At 35.8% G+C, this 19,299-nt stretch overlaps 1 protein-coding gene across 1 annotated transcript in view; it reads right to left on the bottom strand.

Annotated features, from left to right (window-relative positions):
* Positions 1–19,299, bottom strand: part of LOC128862224 (dynein axonemal heavy chain 3) — a 279,729-nt gene that overhangs the window by 202,043 nt on the left and 58,387 nt on the right. The window contains exons 17-29 of the mRNA XM_054100729.1: positions 15,782–15,972; positions 15,439–15,623; positions 13,156–13,273; positions 9,791–9,938; positions 8,064–8,221; positions 7,460–7,526; positions 6,539–7,159; positions 6,147–6,416; positions 5,980–6,084; positions 5,672–5,866; positions 1,578–1,725; positions 1,416–1,514; positions 1,236–1,350 (exon numbers count right to left, since the gene is read on the bottom strand). Coding sequence (XP_053956704.1) covers positions 1,236–1,350; positions 1,416–1,514; positions 1,578–1,725; positions 5,672–5,866; positions 5,980–6,084; positions 6,147–6,416; positions 6,539–7,159; positions 7,460–7,526; positions 8,064–8,221; positions 9,791–9,938; positions 13,156–13,273; positions 15,439–15,623; positions 15,782–15,972 — 2,420 coding nt within the window. The remainder of the gene's footprint in view (positions 1–1,235; positions 1,351–1,415; positions 1,515–1,577; positions 1,726–5,671; positions 5,867–5,979; positions 6,085–6,146; positions 6,417–6,538; positions 7,160–7,459; positions 7,527–8,063; positions 8,222–9,790; positions 9,939–13,155; positions 13,274–15,438; positions 15,624–15,781; positions 15,973–19,299) is intronic.

Consider the following 19,299-nt stretch of genomic DNA (forward strand, 5'->3'; position numbering starts at 1 on the left):
CGCGCCAAACAATTTGACGACCTTTTATCTCAAGAATACAAAATTGGAGGCTTATTTATATGATTATTAGCGAATTCAATGCGATCTCGCCTGTTCAAAAGGGAAACAAACAGCTTTCTTGGAGCGATACTAGCATGCTATCCAGCTTAGCTTAACGTAAAACTTTTCTAGCACTTCCCGCACAATTTTTTTTATTGTTTGGTTTACGTTTCCAATAATTATTAATGATGCTTTTTAGGTTTAACCTTTGGCATTTTGATTATGCTGCACTCTTCTCGGACCGACAGTAATCTTAGATGCCCAGACCTAGGTTTAGATGTTAAGATCTCGGTTTTTGATCCCCGGCGTTGATCAGAGAAATACTTTCTCCTGACAGCTTTTATGTTGTTCCACAAGTAGAGGGACTTGCAATTTTATAACGCCTCCGAATGGCAGATGGCTTTATGTGAACTTTTTTCACGGCAAAAATAAATTCGGAGGTTGTCCATTGTCTGCCGAGAAGCGACCGCTTTTAGAAAAATCATATTCTATAATTTTGGTGTTTTCTGCCCAGAGGGGTTTACAAGCCCGGGCACTATCGAAACATAGTCAGGCACAAACTCATTCAGCTGCGGCTACTAAGGAGTGTACCTGGATATTGAAGACCCCGAGGCACGGAAAAAAAGTATGCAGTGGGTAGAAGAAAGTGGCAGTGGTGGTAGCCGCTCTGTAGCCAGCAAAACCGAGTAGCAACTGAAGGCAATGTTGATGGTTTTTCTCATGACATTATTAGTCGTAAACAAATTCCTGCCAGACTGACAGGAACTGGGAAATTCTATATTGGGAATGGCTCAATGCTACACTATAACAACGAGCCAGCTGATTTTTCGTTGGAATAATTTGTTTGTGTTTTATTGGTGAATTTCCGGAACTTTATTGTCATAGCTCGTTATTATTACTACTGAGCCAGAAATAAAAGAAAAACAAAAAAATTAAATTAAAACAAGGAAAGAACTTCATTTCTAATTTTAGTAATTAATTTGAATTATTCTCAGTATTTCTTAACAAGGAGAAATTATTGGTGATTCCATTCAAAAATGAGTTGAAATTCCATTTTTCTCAAAAAATATTTATTTATTCATCAATTTCTATTTTATCTATTCCAAGGTTTATGGTAGGTGTTGATTTTTCAAATTAAATATTATTTTTATCGGCTCCCGGCTTGAATTATTCGATACCACTGTGTTTTGACTTACCTGTAGCAACGATCAGTCAGAGGTGTCACAACCAAACGTGGGTTATTGCCCAAGTACTCCATTCCATATTTAACATCCGTAACAACCATGCTAACACAGACAAACAGCTCGCCCTCTGCAAAGATACATTTGTGTTGAGAAAGAAACTTGAACATTTGGTTTTTTTTACTCAGTCCTTACTCTCAGTTTCCTGCCAATAGTAGCGCAATTGAGAGATCCAGTCGAATTCTGTGATACTATCAACATTGACGTCAATTAAATACTTGACAACATCGCGTGCTGTATGTTGCAACAAAGACATATATGTAAACTGCTAAGCATAAATTTCTGCCGATAACCTACCATGCACGTCCAGCACAATTAAAGCTTCGATGGTGAGTCGTGTACCCGTCGATAAATCAGTACGCACCAGCTGTACCAAATCGCTGATTTGAGCATTACATTTCTGCAAATACTGAGGAACGGCGGCCGCGCTAAAAGCTTCCTCCACCTAAAAGGGGCGATAAGGGAGAGAGGGACACTTACGGTTATTAAATTGAACACATCAGAAGTTAAAATCGAATTCAAAAGGATAATATATTAAAAAACTCAAATCAGAAAGAATCAATTAAACAACACATTCAATAGAAAATGAAAAAGTCGCAAACATTGCAATGATAATGGCGGAAAAAGAATAGTTGAGAATACCACAAACAAAGTAAAGCAAATATGCCAAGCGTGAAATCCAGCGTACAATAAAAATGCACACCGCAATGCCATTCATCGAGGGAATTCAAAAGGCATGACATATACATATGTATATGCATATACATATACATTCGTGTGTATGTAAATGTAATATGTCGTTGACTTACTATACAAACGTGCTAAGTTCACTATTTATGAAAATTGAGATTTCAATGAAGTAGAATAGCACAATCGAGAATACTTAATTTACAAAAAACAGCTTGCGTAATGTCCCAACTGTTGATATGCAAAAACATTCAATGTTATGCTGAGTCCAAAAAACAAGCAATAAAAAATAAAAACAAATGCCAAGTCCACGCCCGATATCTCATGCGGCTATCAGCCCAGGTATTTTGAAGTCGTGTGTTGAAGACTACTTATAGCGTTCCTCTTTGCTTAAAACGTAAATTAAAAAGATAAAATACGTGGCCTTAACTTGACGTTAACAAGTAACTAGAAAATGGGTATTTAGCCAACAATCTTCCATGGAGAAATACATGCCATCGAGATATGTGTGAGGGAACGTCTCCGTAGGAAAACTAGAGGAGCTCACATTTGCATGCCTCCTGATAGTCAGCCCTCTTCTATCACCTGAAATTATCTCAAACAGTGTAGATGACTGTCAGAACCTTCTTAACATGTCAAGGAACTTCTTCAACGCAGTTTTATTAGTTTGGGTTCCTGATCATGACAGATATGAGAGAAAATGGCTGATCGTCTAGTTAAAAAGGGGCAAACCTTCCTTTAATTGAGCCTTAGCCGTTCTGTGGACTTACAAATGGCAACATTAACGAATTTCTCAGAGCGGGAGAAGAAATTCGTTGAGCACTGGTGAAGTTCTATCGGTCAACCACAAGTGGTCTCACGCTCGGCAGAGGAATTTCGGATAATCTGCTTTCGCTCAAAGGAGAAGTCTTAAAACGTTTAACTTGTTACTTAATAGCAACAATTTTAGTACTTTTTATACCGAAAATACGAAAATTTTTGAATTCATACATAATTTCATAATAAAGTTTGAAAAAAACTTTAATTCGAAAACTCATGTTGCCAAGAAGCCCAGTCCTGCACACAAATATTACAAATTGTTTCCCTCATTCTCTCCTCTCTTCTTTTCAAGCACAAATAAATACCATATATGACAATACTTTTTGTCCGCGTTCCATGTTCACTCAGCTTAAAACAACGTGAAATAAAATCGTCAATAAATACACACGTGTGTAGCGAAATGAGTTTCAATCGCTTGTTACGATTTGTTTCCCATCTGTGGCTTTCTTGGCACACAAATGAAGAACACACGAATAATCACCAACACCAACAATAATCGCAATCGCCGATAGTGCGACCTGATGATAGAAAAAGTAAAGCTAAAAAGGACTGCGTGAATTATTGAACTATTTTGTTTTTAATTTATATTTTACATATCTACTTATAAAGATTTTAACTATAAGAGGCTAGAAAAATGTCAGGAAGAAGAACTAAAACTCCGAGGCCAAACATTGGTAAATTGTTTATTTTACTAAGAGTTTGTCATAGATTCTGCTGATAAAACTTACACCGATCGTAAACATTATGCGATTGAATTAGATAAGGGCATTATATGACCTGATTCCGATGATTCGTCCGAGTCACCCTCCACATCAATGGAGTCTCATTACTTTCATACTGGCAGCTTCAGTCCTTTATAACTTGAGAACGGTGCAATCAATTTTCAAAAGGCAAAATCTTATTTAAAGTATTTAATTCAGTATTTTTTTATAAAAAAAAGGAATATAACATTTAAACAATTTGTAAGTTTTCCAGTAAATTAAACAGTAACTTAATTTTACAACTCAAACATAAACGTCGTTGCATGGGTCTACTACAGTTTTGATGATATCTCTTGGAATATTTTCCCATATCTCTACAATGGCTGATTTTAGGTAATTTTTACCACTAATCTGCCGTTTGCGCAATTCTCTTTCAATGTGGGCCCACAAGTGCTCAATTGGATTGAGATCTGAGCTCTGGGGAGCGGCATGTTAAGTAAGCTCAAGGTAAACCTTGGAGGTTCAACTCAGAGCAAGCGAAAACTTTTAATTTACACCCCGAACTCGATTCTTCTATACGGATACGAAATATGGGCAGATTTGCTAAGAGTACAATCCGGGCGAAAAACTTTACAATCTGTACAACTTATCTGCGCTCTCAGAGTGGCTTTTTCATACAGAACAGTATCAGAAGCAGCGGTTTTAGTTATCAGAGGAATCATCCTTAAAGATATTCTAGCACAAGAGCGCAAACGGAGATGGAAGGCAAAAATCTCAGGAATTCCAAGACCATGCTTCTCCGACATTATTCAAACGCTCACATTTATCAGGCAAGATGGAACTCTGAGCATTACGGTAGATGGACAGCGAGACTAATACCCGACTTAAAAAAGTGGATAGAAAGAAAGTACGGTGAGATTAACTATTACCTCACACAGTTTTTCTCCGGACATGGGTCCTTTCGCAAGTATTTGTGGCGAATGGAACAGGTGAACCTACCAAATTGCATTTATGAAGATTCTGAGATGCGGAGCACACCTTCTTTAAATGTGAGAGGTGGAACACAGAGAGGTCAGCTCTGCAACGAGCTATTGGTGTATTTAAGCCTGAAGAAATAATCGAGCAAATGATAGGCGAAAAAAAAAATGGAATGCCGACACAAATTTTGTGTAGGATATTATGCTGAAGAGTATTGAGCGTAGGTTTTTAAAGCAGGCGCTCCTGGACGCAGGTTGAGTAAGTAACTGTCCTTCTGAGGACGCTGTTTTGGACCTCTACCACACATGTACTAACGATGGTTGTAACCCAACCTCACTGCGAAAACATAAAAAAACTCTTAAAAACTTGAAAAAAAACTCTTAAGCACTTGCAATGTCAATGGCAAAATGTGAGAAATAAAACTAACTTTTGTAGTTCAGTTATGAAAAAAGTAACGGAATACACGTAGTTTATTCAAATAGTCTAAAAACTTAGGGTACCCGACTGTTTTTACTTTGACGTTTTTCTCAAAACTATGTTTTTTGAACTGGTGATCCCTGTAACTTCAAAACTGCTTGGTAAATTTCAATAAAATCTATATTGCTTTTGAAAAACATAAAAAACTCGTGCCTCATCGAAGGATTTTTTTTTCAAAATACCGATTTTTTGTAAAGAATTAATTGTCGGTTTTTTTTCTCGAAAATCTGACAAATATTTCCTGAGGCCGCCATATTGTTAATTAAAAAAAAAAAAGTTTCGATCAGGCACAAGATTATCTATTAATAAAACTAATTTCTCTTGCCCGATTGATTTTAGATGAATCTCCAAGGACTTGTGATGATCACCGGGCTCCACACAAAGAGCGATAACTTTTCCAATTACTAATTAATTTTTTTTTCAAATTTTGCTGAAGTCGAAATATTATGTATTAATGCTTTGATTTTATTTTTGTAAAATAAAGCAATTGACTAGCAAAAAAAAATTATTGAAAATCATCATTTATTCGGTGTGTAAATTTGAATTTTTTTTAATATTGGTGTCTCAATTTTTTTTGGGTTCGAGTTCCTAAACGAGTTCAAGATGTTAGTTTTAATTTTTCTGGGTGGGCTCAAAGTATTTTATTGCAATCTGTCCCATTGTTCTACGACGATTACTGATTTAAGCTAAAGGGTTCCTGATTAAACTAAAAGCTGCAATAACAATTACATACAATTTTAAAAAACTACTTTCTTCAAATGTCCATGCCATACAGGAGACGCTTTGCACAACTTGTCCCGGCCACGAGGTTACCCAAATTATGCGATCCACTAAAAAGTAGTCCTCCCAGGCCAATTTCATCTGCTCCAGCACACTGGCCAACATAACCATTTCGACCTCTTTAAGCCATATCTCAACAAGGCCCTAGAGAAAAGTGGAAAATGAGCTTTCAATTGTGAACATATATGGACAGAATTATTACAAGTAAGCATATGTGAACGTGCATAAGAATGTGTATCTAGAAGTATTCTACTTACATTAGCCAAAGCTGGATTAATTTTGCGCACCAATTTCACTTGCTCATCTTCGTCCGATATCATTTCAGTGATTTCCATGGCATCATCGAAAGTGAGCCGTGCAATCTGCGAATTAAAAACCATGTAAATGCATATGTCACTTAATTATGGCCCCATATATCACTTACACCCTCGAAACACTTGCGTAAATGCGGTTGCACACGCAGAGGATCCTTTGTTTCAGATAATATCTCCAATAGTTCGTCATTGGAGAGGAAGAAGAAACGTGCGAAGTATAAACGCTTCTGTTCAAGATATGTATTCAAACCTTTTTGTACCGTTTCAAGATCTTGCACCGCTTTCAAGAATGTCTCCAGCATATCCGGGTATTCGGTAGCTACTAGCACATTTAGATTTTGCAAAGTATGTTTCATTATTTTACGCCATGTTTTGTCAACCTACGCGTAAATAAAGAAACTTGTTGTACAGAAATGCACTTGAAGCTTGTAATGAATTAATTTATAACAAAAAAAAATATTGTAAGAGAAATTTTCGTTCAACTTTTTACTAACTCTCTTACCGACTTGAAATTGCGTCCTTCTATGGGCATCTGTCTCATTATATCTTCCGAGTTGAAAATTGGCTCCAAGTACATCCATGTCACCTGCACCTGAGCCCAGGCATCAATAATATTTTGTATCAGTAAAAGTTTAGCCTCCCAATCATCCGCTTTGGAACCCAATGCCACAATGAATGGTGAACGTTTCATCGCCTGCGTGCGCATTATATGATCATCCAATTGGGTTTGGATATCATCGAGTGCAGAAAGTATATGCGTGTCGGAGTCCCGATATGGCAACACCTCAAAAGCGATATCTTTCCAGTCGCTATACATGACGTCAAGCGCCGAATTCAATTCGTGTTCTTTGCCAGCAGCATTTGAGATCTCCTCCAGTTGTTGTAAAATGCTCATTATATTTGCATCAATCATATCTTTGAGTGTCGGATATAATTGCGGATTACATTCGGCACCCAAATGTTCAGAGATAAGGCGCCAATGGCGTTCATTAAGACCCTGGCGACAAATAGCATCAAGCACTGGTAAATATGCACGAAACTTCTCGACCTTCATGCGTATCTGTTCTGCGGCGCGACGAGCCGCTGGGTTGTTGGCAAGTTGGCGCGCAAGTTTGTAGACTATCTATAGAAAGGGTTTCAGGTAGTAGAAGTTTAAATGAAAATAATATAAAATCACTTTCGGCCTGGTACTTGAAGAAAAAAGAGAGTTGTGATCATATACATACACTTGTGTACACGTAATTAAGCATATTAACTATATTTTTATAAAAAATTAACGACAAAGAAGCGCATGAAAATTATTCTGAAAGCTGCAGAAAGATAAATTAACTTCATTATGTGAGCACAAGTGTATATACATATATACATTTTTTCAGATATGCGCATGCAGACGGACATCCGTGCTACCCCCATTTCAACTTACTCGATGCATATTTTCGACCTCATCGCGTATAGCATCCGCGTCTAAACATTGGAATTCACCATACATCCTGTGGGAAAATTATATTTTGTTTATTTTTGAGTAATATAGAGATTTTAACACATCAGATGGGGAAAGTGGCTATGCAACGTGTGTTTAAATCTGCACCTGTATATAAGGAGTGAGAATACATGGCTTCGTAACCTCAAATCTAACATTTTGCTCGCATCTTTCAAAAGAAAGTAAGGCTATCTTTATACTACCCTCTTCAAATAGGTTTGTGATGACAGGCATTTGAAATAGGTGCAAACGAGTATTTTCATACCCTTCCCATATTTTAGGAAAAAATGACATGCTTAGTGGATCGATATGACTCTTATAAGTGTAATGTTACGTAGTATTTAAATACCACAATATTTTACTACCACAGATCTCCGCTAGCCGTTTAACCACTTTGTGTCATTTATTTATACCAACATGAATGCTGGATTGGTTTTTCTTAAAATATGGAAAGCAATTTGGCAAAAAAAAAGAAGCTTTTTCACCTCATCCAACACCTAATGAATAACATGAAAATATATTTCATTCTGCTGTTAACTACACTTACCACACTTCATAATCTTTTTCAAATTCGTAAGCTGTCTTCCACAATTTCTCCATCGGTTCCATTTTTTCGATGATTTCCGCAAGCACAGGAAATGGTGAAATATCGATTTGTAATAACTGCTCTTCAACATTTATAGCTCGCGCTTCGCGACTCATGTTCTGTGTGAAAACATAATAAAAAATAAATAAAATAAAATTATATTATAATGAAATATCTCATTATATATACATAGTATTTAAGGTAATATATATACTATGTATAAGGGCGCTTGCACCCTTTATTGCGTGTTTGGCCGAGCTCCTCCTCCTGTTTGTGATATGCGCCTAGATTTTGTGCCACAAATGAATGGACCTACAGCTTTACATAAGTCGACTTCGAACGGCAAATGGTTTTTTACGAAGATCTTTGTCATGGCAGAAATACTCTCGGAGGTTTGTAATGCCCGTCGGAGGGCGCTATTATAAAGACTTTTTATATTATATGATGTTTCGTGTCCGGGCTCTCGAACTCGTGCATTTCCGAATGGTAGTCAAGTACCAACCCATTCAGCTGCGGCGGCCGCCAATTAAGGTGTTAAAAAGTTTTGTTTGAAAAACACGTTTTGCGGCATTAATTAGGAAAAATTGTATACGATAATGACTTATATTAAGAAATCCAAGGAGGCAAAAAAAAAAAATAATAATAATAATAAAAAAATTATTCTTCGATATACATATTGTCCATGATCAGTATACAATTTTTAAATCGTCGACACGAGCCTTTTTTGAGCGGTTCTCAAATTAAACGGCCTGAATAGACAAATCTTTCTGACGGTCTAGTGTCTAAGCATGCTTCACAAATCTCTTCACAACTCGTTTTGGAAATTTCACGGAATTTGTCCTATTGCGAAATATCGTCATAATTGAGTTCGGAAAATCAGGAAGGCATCGTGGTGAAAATCAAAGCGAGTTTACCGGAGCATTGCAGTTGATTTTGTCACAGAAAATGATAACGTTTTAATTATATTTTGAGTGGAATGTTTCAAGTATCTGTAAAGAACACAAATAGCACCCATATGACAAAATATTCTAATTGCGATTGCCAATAAAAACATCAAGCTTCACGATGGCATTATCGGATTTAAAAATGTCTCACTAGTGTTACCATATTACAACGAGATAATTGGCTCATTTGAAGAGAACATTGGCGGGAAAACGTAATATGAGTCTGGAAAGGAAAGTGTAATTTTCCACCACGACTCGGTTTCAGGTTGCTACACAGTTAACAAACTACATAGTATTTATTTCGAAAACAGCGAATGGAAAGTCCTATGGCATTCAACGGTATTCAACGCATTCTTTTAACTCCCGTCTGAGTTTCTTTCATTTCGGTCGATGTACGAATAAGTTAAGCTTCAACTGAAATTTGCTTAACTTCTGCTTGGTTTTCAAGTATAAAAAAATTTTTGGACAAGGTATATTCATATTCTGAAAAACTTTCACTGCTACACAAAAATATCCCTAGCTCTTTAGTTATATGCTTATATGAATGGATTCTAAGGTTCCACGTTGGGGCAAAGGGCCATAAAAAATCTCTCTATTCGGATCGGGTGTACGCCTAAGCTTTCACTCCATGTTGAATTTAAATTTGTAATTTTCCTTGTTTTCATTTTTGATTTTCCTTTTCCATTTTCAATTATTAAAATGTTTTTTTTTTTTTTTAATCTAATTTCACATTTTACTACTCACCTCAATTATTTCGTACAGTTCATCAATCGTATCGACACGTTCTTTCAATTCTTCGAGCGTCATAACTTCTCGCGTTTCCTTAACTCGAAAACCATCCATTCGACGTTTTTCATACAAAATGTACTCTTCGAATTTTTTCCGGCGTTCACTGCATAGGTGCGAAAATATAATATTTAGTGTTTATATTAAGGTGCCTCGACGCAAAGTGTTTCAGTTTTTTTAATTTGGTATACACATAAATATTTGTGGGCTTTAAATACTCTTATTACTTTGAAAATATCAACAGTTTTTGAAATTAAATTTTTTCTATCTGAAAATCTCCAGGTATGTACATTCATACACAGGCGAGTCACAGATAAATGAGGGAATGGCAGTCGGTATGGCTTTATGGGCCTAGCATCAAACACCTGTAACATAGTGTGCCTCAATAAAGATTTGAAGAGCGAAATTATATTTATCTTTTCAGATAGCCAAGTGGCCACAAATACCTTCAGCTTCTGCCTTCTGAGAGAAGGCCTGCCTTCAGCTTCTGGTAACAAAACAACAAAACACAGGCAAACTTCGTTGGGTTGATAGCTTTAGTTAGTTCCAGATAAATAAATACTGAATGGCTTAACTTCGAGCTGAACGTGTACTCTGCGACTCATGTAGAACATTCAGTCTTTAGCTAGAGTTAACATTAAGTTGCTCATTGCTTACTTTACCGACCGATTGCGTTTTCAAATGCACGGCTTAAATTTATCTGTTAGATAGATAAAAGGTAGATTTTTTTTATTTTCAACATAATTCAATGTTGAGCCAAAGCTAAGATAGTCTTACTTTGATACTAACTCTCCATACATTGCCTTATCACTGTTGTTTATAGACCTGCAATATAAATCTTCTGAGCTAAATAAACGTTACGGCGACCTAGACATAGCGTAGCAAATGAAGATCCAGCGGCTTCGTTGGCTGAGTAATGTCGTCCGAATAGATTCAAACGGTCCGACTCTCGAAGTATTCGATGTGGTTTCAGCTGGTGGTAGCAGAGGAAGAGGAAGGCCTCCTCTGCGTTGGAAAGATCAGGTGGAGAAGGACTTGGCTTTTCTTGGTGTTTTCAATTGGCGCCAGTTAGCACGAGAAAGAAAGGGCTGACGTCCTTTGTTAAACTCTTCCAAAATATCTTAAGCAGTTATCACGCCAATCAAGAAGAAGATATACGTCTTTAATTAAAAAAGTGTGCGGTACAAGAAAAGGCTGCTAATTTTTGTTTTAAATAGCTAAATTTCATTAATACCTATATTTTTAATAATTTAAGCAACTAATTACATTTTCGTTGTACAAAAAAAAAGGATATATCTTTTATGGCCAGATAGCAAATATAGTTTTTCCAATTTTTTACGTTCAATAAACTTTCAAAAGTTCTATGTGATATTAATTTTTTGTATAAATGTATTTGATGTGGCATTATTAAAAACTAGATATGCAGTAAGTTGTAAAATTATTAGGTCCAAGCTAATTACGAACGATATATTTATCATAAATGTATGTATGTAAATCTCTTAATCCTACATGGCATTTCGTGGTAGAATTGCGAATTTTTGGGATTAAGATAACCATAACATTGAGTAGAGATCAAATATACCCTAATCTATAAGTCAAAAAACGTATTCAAAAACAAAATCAACTAATACATAGACAGAATAGACAAATCAGCACTGCACATAAATTAAAAGAGGTATCGTTCATTTGATGAGGATGAGCTTTAGCGTATAAAAAATAAAAAACTTCATCTAAGGTTGAAAGTATTTTTTAGCTGCGGAAGAGTAGTAGCCCAGGTTTAGAGTTAAGGGGGGAAACCAGAATTTTTTTTCTTGCATAAAATGTTAGTATAACTACTCAAAAAGTGTGGTAAAAATTTTAAAAGGAAATTCGCATTATTCCCGATTTTATGAGCACTTAAGTGACCGCCCGTCGATTCGGCACCGTAGCGCGCGGTAGTTAGAAAGGCGTTTTTCTCGAAATGACTTTTCAACTGGTGGACACTCTAGCTCAAAAAGGTATCGACTAATCGTTATGAAATTTTTGGAGACTTTTCTTTATTTGATTCTAATTTATATGAACCTAATTCTTGGATTATACTACCATTAAAAATATTTTTTTAAGCAATATAGATGAAAAAATATGGTATGGAAAAATGAAAAAATCGTGTTTCAGCCGCTCAAAAACATGCAATTTTCAATATTATTTCATCAAAATTTGGTTCATATTCTTAGGAAACATGTTGTGAATGAAAAAAAAAAAAAATTGTTGTTCATTACAGAGAAAATTTACAACTTCAGGAATGCCCACCAGCCAAATACTCGGATGGCTGTCGTCCATGAACAGCACGCTCTAACGTCACTATTTCCGGCGGAAATAGCTTGTAAAAATTTAGAGGTATACTTAAATATATTAATGAAATACCCTTTAAGTTTAAATAATTTCTGATTACTGCTTCCTTGTTAAAAAAATTCTCGAAGAACACAAACATTTCGGCTCCTAAACCGGTTTCCCCCCTTAAGGTCGAGTTACAGGAGTGATTCTTTTTGGTTTGGAGTATGAAACTGAGAAGAAAAACATGTGGAAAAATTGCGTGCTTTTATTTATTTGGCAAGAGGCTGTATGCTTAAGCGGAGTTGACGTTTTGAATAAGCAACTTTAGTTCTTATGTAGTAGTTGTAGTAGTATTAGTATTTATTGAAAGATATAAAATTTACTTATTGTAATATTAAATAATATAATAAAATTTTTTTTACAATAATTTAACGACAAAGGCATGAGCCGTCTGTTGTTTTATTTTTCGTGCAAAGCAATTATTAAGTTTTCGGTTTTTAAAGCCAGTTAAACTCTTTTATTAAGTAATCTCTGTATCTAAGGCATATTTAACAAAACGCAAAAGTTGAACCCTTAGCTTCAATTAAGTTCAGCTAAGTCCAACAATCGATACACTATTGGACCAACCGAGCACACACATTGGCCCGACCGCTTAAAGCTGTCCCAACGAGGCGGCCATTTAAAGGTTGTGCCATTCCAAAAAACAAAAAAACAAAAAAGTGAATCTGTCATTAACATTTTTTTCCTATCACTCTTATCTGGGCTTATAAAAAAAATGCGTTGAAGAATAGAACACCGTACGCATCTCTGCGGACTAGGTACCTAAATGAGTGATGAATGTATCAAACTTAAACATATTTGTCAATACGTCTAGCAGGCTTCTAGATAAACTCACTAATCAATTTAAATAATTGTGAAAACAAAGTTGCGCTTGTGAGAATGTTTAAGAGTGGTTTGTTAATTTATTATTGATCAAAAGTTTGCACACATAGGTGAAAAAGTATACGTACCGCAACGCTATTTCCAGGTTTTCGCGCACCACATTCAAGCGGGCCGAGCTTAAGTCCAATACTTCTTCCAACTCACCGGGCAAAATAAAAGTACGTGAATTGAGATGAATGTGATCACCTGTAGAAAGTGAAATAGTACTCATGTTTTATTTTGCGGATTTCGTAAGAGAAAATGCAGTGCAATTAATTAGAAGTTTTAAAGTGTGAGCATGTGTTTGTGTAGTTACACACTAATGATTGTGTACTCTTATATTGTCAATAGTATTCGAACGCATACTTTGTGATAGCAGCTACAAGCCACAACTTTGTATTCGAAGCGAATTCCAAGCTAATTAATTAGATTTTCTCCGCGAATGTAGAAAACACACCTTAACAAATTTAATGATATTAAAATTGTAAAAAGCCAGAACCAGAAACAATTGTAATTGTAAAAGTCAGAACCAGAGCAAGCTTGACTACATTTATGCACGCATAGAAATAAATTATTAATTGTCGCATACACTTCTGTTAGGAGTTTGACAGAGGTCCTCCTCCTATTTGCGGCGTGCTTATTCATGTTGTTCCAGAAATGGAGGGATCTACAGTTTCTAAATGATTCCGAAGGGCAAATGGTTTTTATGAGGAGCTTTTTCATGGCACAAAAACATTCGGAGGTTTGTCATTGCCTGCCGAGGGGCGACCGTTATTACAAAAAAAATGTTCTATGATTTTTCAGTTCTATGTTTTCACGCACCAACCAATTCGGTTACTGCGACCGCTGTACATGCATTCATACATACACGTATATATAGACGTAACATAAAAACGTTTCAATAGCGGCACAAGCACTCAGCTCTCCTACTGTCATCTTGGCAATCGCTAATCAAACTAAACTTTTATAATTGGATGTGGTATCGATCTCCATCTTTGTACTAGATTCTATCACGAGAGAAAAGCAACGTGTTTTGTAAAACTTTATAAAACTGCATGGAAAATGAGTTAAAGTTGTATGATAGTCTATAATACATCTCATCATAAAGTTCAATAGTGCAAGCTTCAGTGACAAAAGTGGATATCCCGAAATTTGCTGATATCGGTGTTTTTAAAATACCGGAATCACTTGAAATTTTATCGCAAGCAGAGAAGTGGCGTCAACGGAAATAACAAAATATCCGCTTTTTAGCAAGCAAAAAATCTTTATTTGCTTACGATATCCATATAACTATAATTAAAAAAAAAAAAAAACTAAGAAACTAAGAAACTTGATATTTAGAAGTATTTATTAAATTTGAGAACTTCAGGAGTGGGCGAAAAGGTAAGCTGGAGTTGATTTGTGGTCGAAGGAAGCTCCAAGAGTGTACCCTACACTGATATACAGATGACTTGTGGATGCCTGAAGACATAGGCGCGGGATTATATGGCCCAAAAACAAAGCGGTCTGTGCCGATAGGCGGCAGTTTTCCCAGCAACTTCCAGGCGGAAGTGTATGTCATCTGTCTATATGCATAGATCAACTGCACAGACTATAGTCTAATGACTACTGTTGTTTCTTTCATCAATACCCGTAAACTCCAACACATCTGCTTCTTGATTGTGATGCTATAGTGAGGGGAAGGATGAGTTATCTCGGTCAGATGCGGCCGGAAGAAAGGCACACAAGCTCAACCCAACCCATCTCCGTTTTAGGTTTATTAGGGGGCGGGATTTTGATGAAATATTGTGATGAGTAGACGGCACAACCGATCGTGGCGTCGAAGTGTATATCTCATTGCCATTCATTCATTCAAAATTAGTCGCATTTGGTACAAATGACAAATCACTGCGAAGCAATTAAAATTTAGAAGAATTGGCGGTGCCACAACGACTTTTGTGTAAATATATAAAAAACTTAATAAAACTCGCCTAAACTTGGTACACGTACGCCCCCTTCTTATTTAGTACCAAAAGCCCACGTTGTGAAATCAGTTCAAATTTTATCATACTTGAATAAGAGTCACTAATTAATTAGAAATTTAATTTAATGTAATAACTCGAGAACATTATTTCAAAATATTTCCGAGTTGTTTATTGAAGTTTGCTCACCGAAACCGATCCCGATTTTGCGGCATCCATATTAATCACTAATACAAGCGGCACTAATAAATACAATACGTTTGTACATATATGTATTTGTATACCTATGTATGTATAGTATAGGTGCATTAAGTAGCAACTACTGTAGTTACCTTAATATGTATGTGTGCATGAATGTATGAATGTATAGTATTACCCAACTTCCTTTATACTAACTACTCCTCTACTTACTATCCAATATCGTATGTGTTAGCAAAAAAATTACACGTCGCGACACTATTTTGATTTCATCTTTGATTGCAAATATTTTTTCATCGCGACACTCGGTTAAGTAGTTTTGCAAAGCAACTACCTCTGGTGTCTCTTCAGGCCTCTCTCCAGCTTTCATAGACATTTCCTCAAGTGCATCACAAATCCTATAAAAAATTAGAAAATAAAAATATGTATAAAAATTAAATTAAATCCTATACATTTTTATTTTTTATTACAAGAACTGAAGACGAACATTTTAAATAACATTCATTATTTGCAACCACGGAAATAATTGTTATTCTAAGAGTATAATCTTACTTACGCGCGGTTTTCATTTATATTTACGGCTTTGTAGTAGTCAATGACAAAATCGTAGACCTGTTTGACGAGCATCACGATGGTGTTTTTCACATGCCGGTTGTCCAGCATGAAGAGGTTAAGTGGTATAAAGTCACGTAATATATAAGTGCTGTGTATGATGCCCACCAAACGCTTCATCAGCTCTTCAACAAGCTAAGGAAAATATTAGAAATGCGGAATTGAAGTAAGTAAATGTCAGCTTTTACAGATATAAGATTTACAGCTTGTCATAAAGCGACTTATATTATATTAGATTTGGATTTGTGTTTAGTTCTTTATTTCCTTATTGCAACTAAGCATTTTACCAATACTGAATATGTGGGGTACATTACAAATTTAAGGAAATAATTAGTTCATGGCAGCAAGTTGTTAAATTTATAAAAACGTATTAATGGTATTTCTTGCGTTGTACACAGTTTTATACCGTGGGGCATATTAAAAAATCAAATTATTTAAAACAGCGAGTTGATATTCTTATATGTTAAGTATAAACTAAAATTAATGGTGATAGGTAATGGTAGGCAAATAAAATACGGTTTGAGGGCACAGCAAAATTCTATGAAAAAGTTAAACATTCCATAGTGGCCGCTATTAAAATTTCAATTTCATCATTATTGAAACGCGGAAGCCTTAATATCAGCTTTTCCAAAAATATAATTATTTATGTAATGGGTTGAGGAGCTCGGCCAAACACCTGACAGAAGTGTACGCGCCAATTATTTATTTATTTTATAATGTGACTTAATCATGTGACTACAAGTGTATGCATGTTTATTATACAAGTTTACATGATATTGTGGTATAAAAGTAGGAAATAGTGTAGTATGGGACGTAGAAGAGACGACAGAACTTTGCCAGTAACTTTTTAAACTATAAGCAGAATAAATTGGACTTTGTTGGCTGCCACATCTCATAAATAATACGAGTAGTAAAGATCTGCATTGGAAAAGTATGTAACACCCTAAAAAGATATATAGGGTTTTCTAAACACCTGGTATTGCACATACTTCGAGTGATACACTTTTGTAATATTAGCAGCAGACGAATCTTATTAAAATACTCGCAACTCCAACAGCTTGGTCACATTTGGCTAAGACAGTTTTCGTGGACACATTGTGAAAATGCAGACAGGTCACTATTAAATTTAAAACACAATTCTTCAACTAGACCAATTCTACGGGACAAATACAATTGAATGACGTCAGCATAATACTGGACATTGATATCACAGGCCGACAAAATTTAACCAATATTCAGACCCAGAAACCAGACTATATATTTCCGAAGGTTTATGATGCGCTGAATCCAAATCTGGCCTCAGAATTGCTCTATTAGTTTGAGTTTTCGAGATATCCTAGCCTAAAAGTGCAAAAAACCCCATTTTTGCCCATATTTGAGGTTATGTAGCCTTGCAGATGTTTTCTTTCACCAAAATTAAAGGATGGCATCTTTAAATACAATCCTTCTTTTTTCAAATGGCGTTTTGTTTGCTCAAATATCATTTTTTTTCGCAGAGATATCGCATTTTGAAATTTTCATGTTTCGAAATTTTCCTACACCTGAAAATCGATTAAGATAACATAGACATGATATAGTTGATTACTAATTTTCTTGAATTGAGTCTTATTTTTCTTAAAATTTTGTCTCACACCATAAGTGGCTGACTCACCACACCCCTACACTATCTACCCTTTGGGTTAGCCCTAACCCCTAGAAACCACCCCTATCATACCCACATAACCGCAAGTAGGCTTTCCCACAAACTCCAAATTTACATACTATTAATCCATATATTTCAGGTCCTCAAACCCAAGAAAATTAGTAATCGACTATATCATGTCTATGTTATCTTAATCGATTTTCAGGTGTAGGAAAATTTCGAAACATGAAAATTTCAAAATGCGATATCTCTGCGAAAAAAAATGATATTTGAGCAAACAAAACGCCATTTGAAAAAAGAAGGATTGTATTTAAAGATGCCATCCTTTAATTTTGGTGAAAGAAAACATCTGCAAGGCTACATAACCTCAAATATGGGCAAAAATGGGGTTTTTTGCACTTTTAGGTTAGGATATCTCGAAAACTCAAACTAATAAATTAATTTTAGTTATCAATCCGAATTTTGCATGGACAGAGAAGCAGATATTAGTTTAAATTATTTCGGATACTTTTCCTTGTAGACTAGTGTATTCTGACACATAGGGAATATGATATATCATTCACAAAAATACTCAAAAAAGGGAACTAAGGAGAGAACTTTAGGGCACACCGAAGCCAACAAAACAAGACTTGGAAAAACCTACCTTGTACATTACCTATTAAGTTCTTTCTGCTTTACGGAAATATCAGATCAGAAAATACGAAAGAGTGGTCAAATTTTTTTCCACAAATGTCATGGTTTACCGAATAAAATGCCTTAGAGAAATTCAGAAGGTAAAGAAGAGATAGGTCACCGCTGTCAATCCGCATCCTTAAGTCATCAAGTATTTTTAGTAGTATCGTTGCTCTTTTTTCCACTCTGCTGGACAATTTTCAGATGTGGAGCAGTAATTAATAATATGTGGTGTAGTGCCTAGAATAAATGGTAGCACAAGTTTCACAAATTCTAAAGATATCCCATCCTCGCCAACAAATATCAAATCAATATTTATAGAAGTGAATTCTTCTTCTTCTTGATTGGCGCGTTAACCGATTACGCGATTTCGTCCCGACTTTAACAAAGCTCGCCAGTCGGTTCTTTTTCATGCTAACCAGTGCCAGTTGGACACACCAAGTAAAGCCAAGTCCTTCTCCACCTAATCTTTCCAACGCAGGTGGGGCCTTCCTCTTCCTCTGCTACCACCAGCTCATACCGTACCAATATTTTCAGAGCCGGAGGTGTATCTATTCGGGCGACATGACCCAGCCAACGAAGCCGAAGATCTTTATTCGCTGTGCTATGCCTATGTCGCCGTAAATCTCATAAAACTCATTGTTCCCTCGCCTACAATACTTGCCGTCACCAAAGTGTAAAGGTGCAAAACTCTTGCGCATAGTCTTTCTCTCAAACACCGGAATTGAATATTTTCATCGTTCAACCATATGCGCCATACGTTAGGGCGGGCATAATGAGAGCCTTACAGAGTATTAGTTTTGTTCACACTTTTTTGCACTTATTGGCAAGAAGCAAATTTCCTATTAGAAGCGCTGTTTTAAGTTTTCGCCAGACTTTCGCGCGTCCATCACTACCAAATAAATTAAATTTACACTCATCACTGAAAAGTACAGTTTTCCAAAATTCCACGCCTTTCAACTTATTTGCAAACTAAAGTCTAAGCCACCTAGTTAGCCTTCTTACTTAGAGGAACTCTGCACGGGTTTCGAATGAACTTGCTTATTGGGACTCTATGAACTTCCTTAAGTATTTGACTAATATCTCTTCTGCAAAGTATTTTTAGCTATCCGCTTCTAGTTAAATTTTTCACAGAACCCAGTTTTCCG

This window comes from Anastrepha ludens, chromosome 4 (genome assembly GCF_028408465.1).
Source record: "Anastrepha ludens isolate Willacy chromosome 4, idAnaLude1.1, whole genome shotgun sequence".
NCBI classification, from domain to species: Eukaryota; Metazoa; Arthropoda; class Insecta; order Diptera; family Tephritidae; genus Anastrepha; species Anastrepha ludens.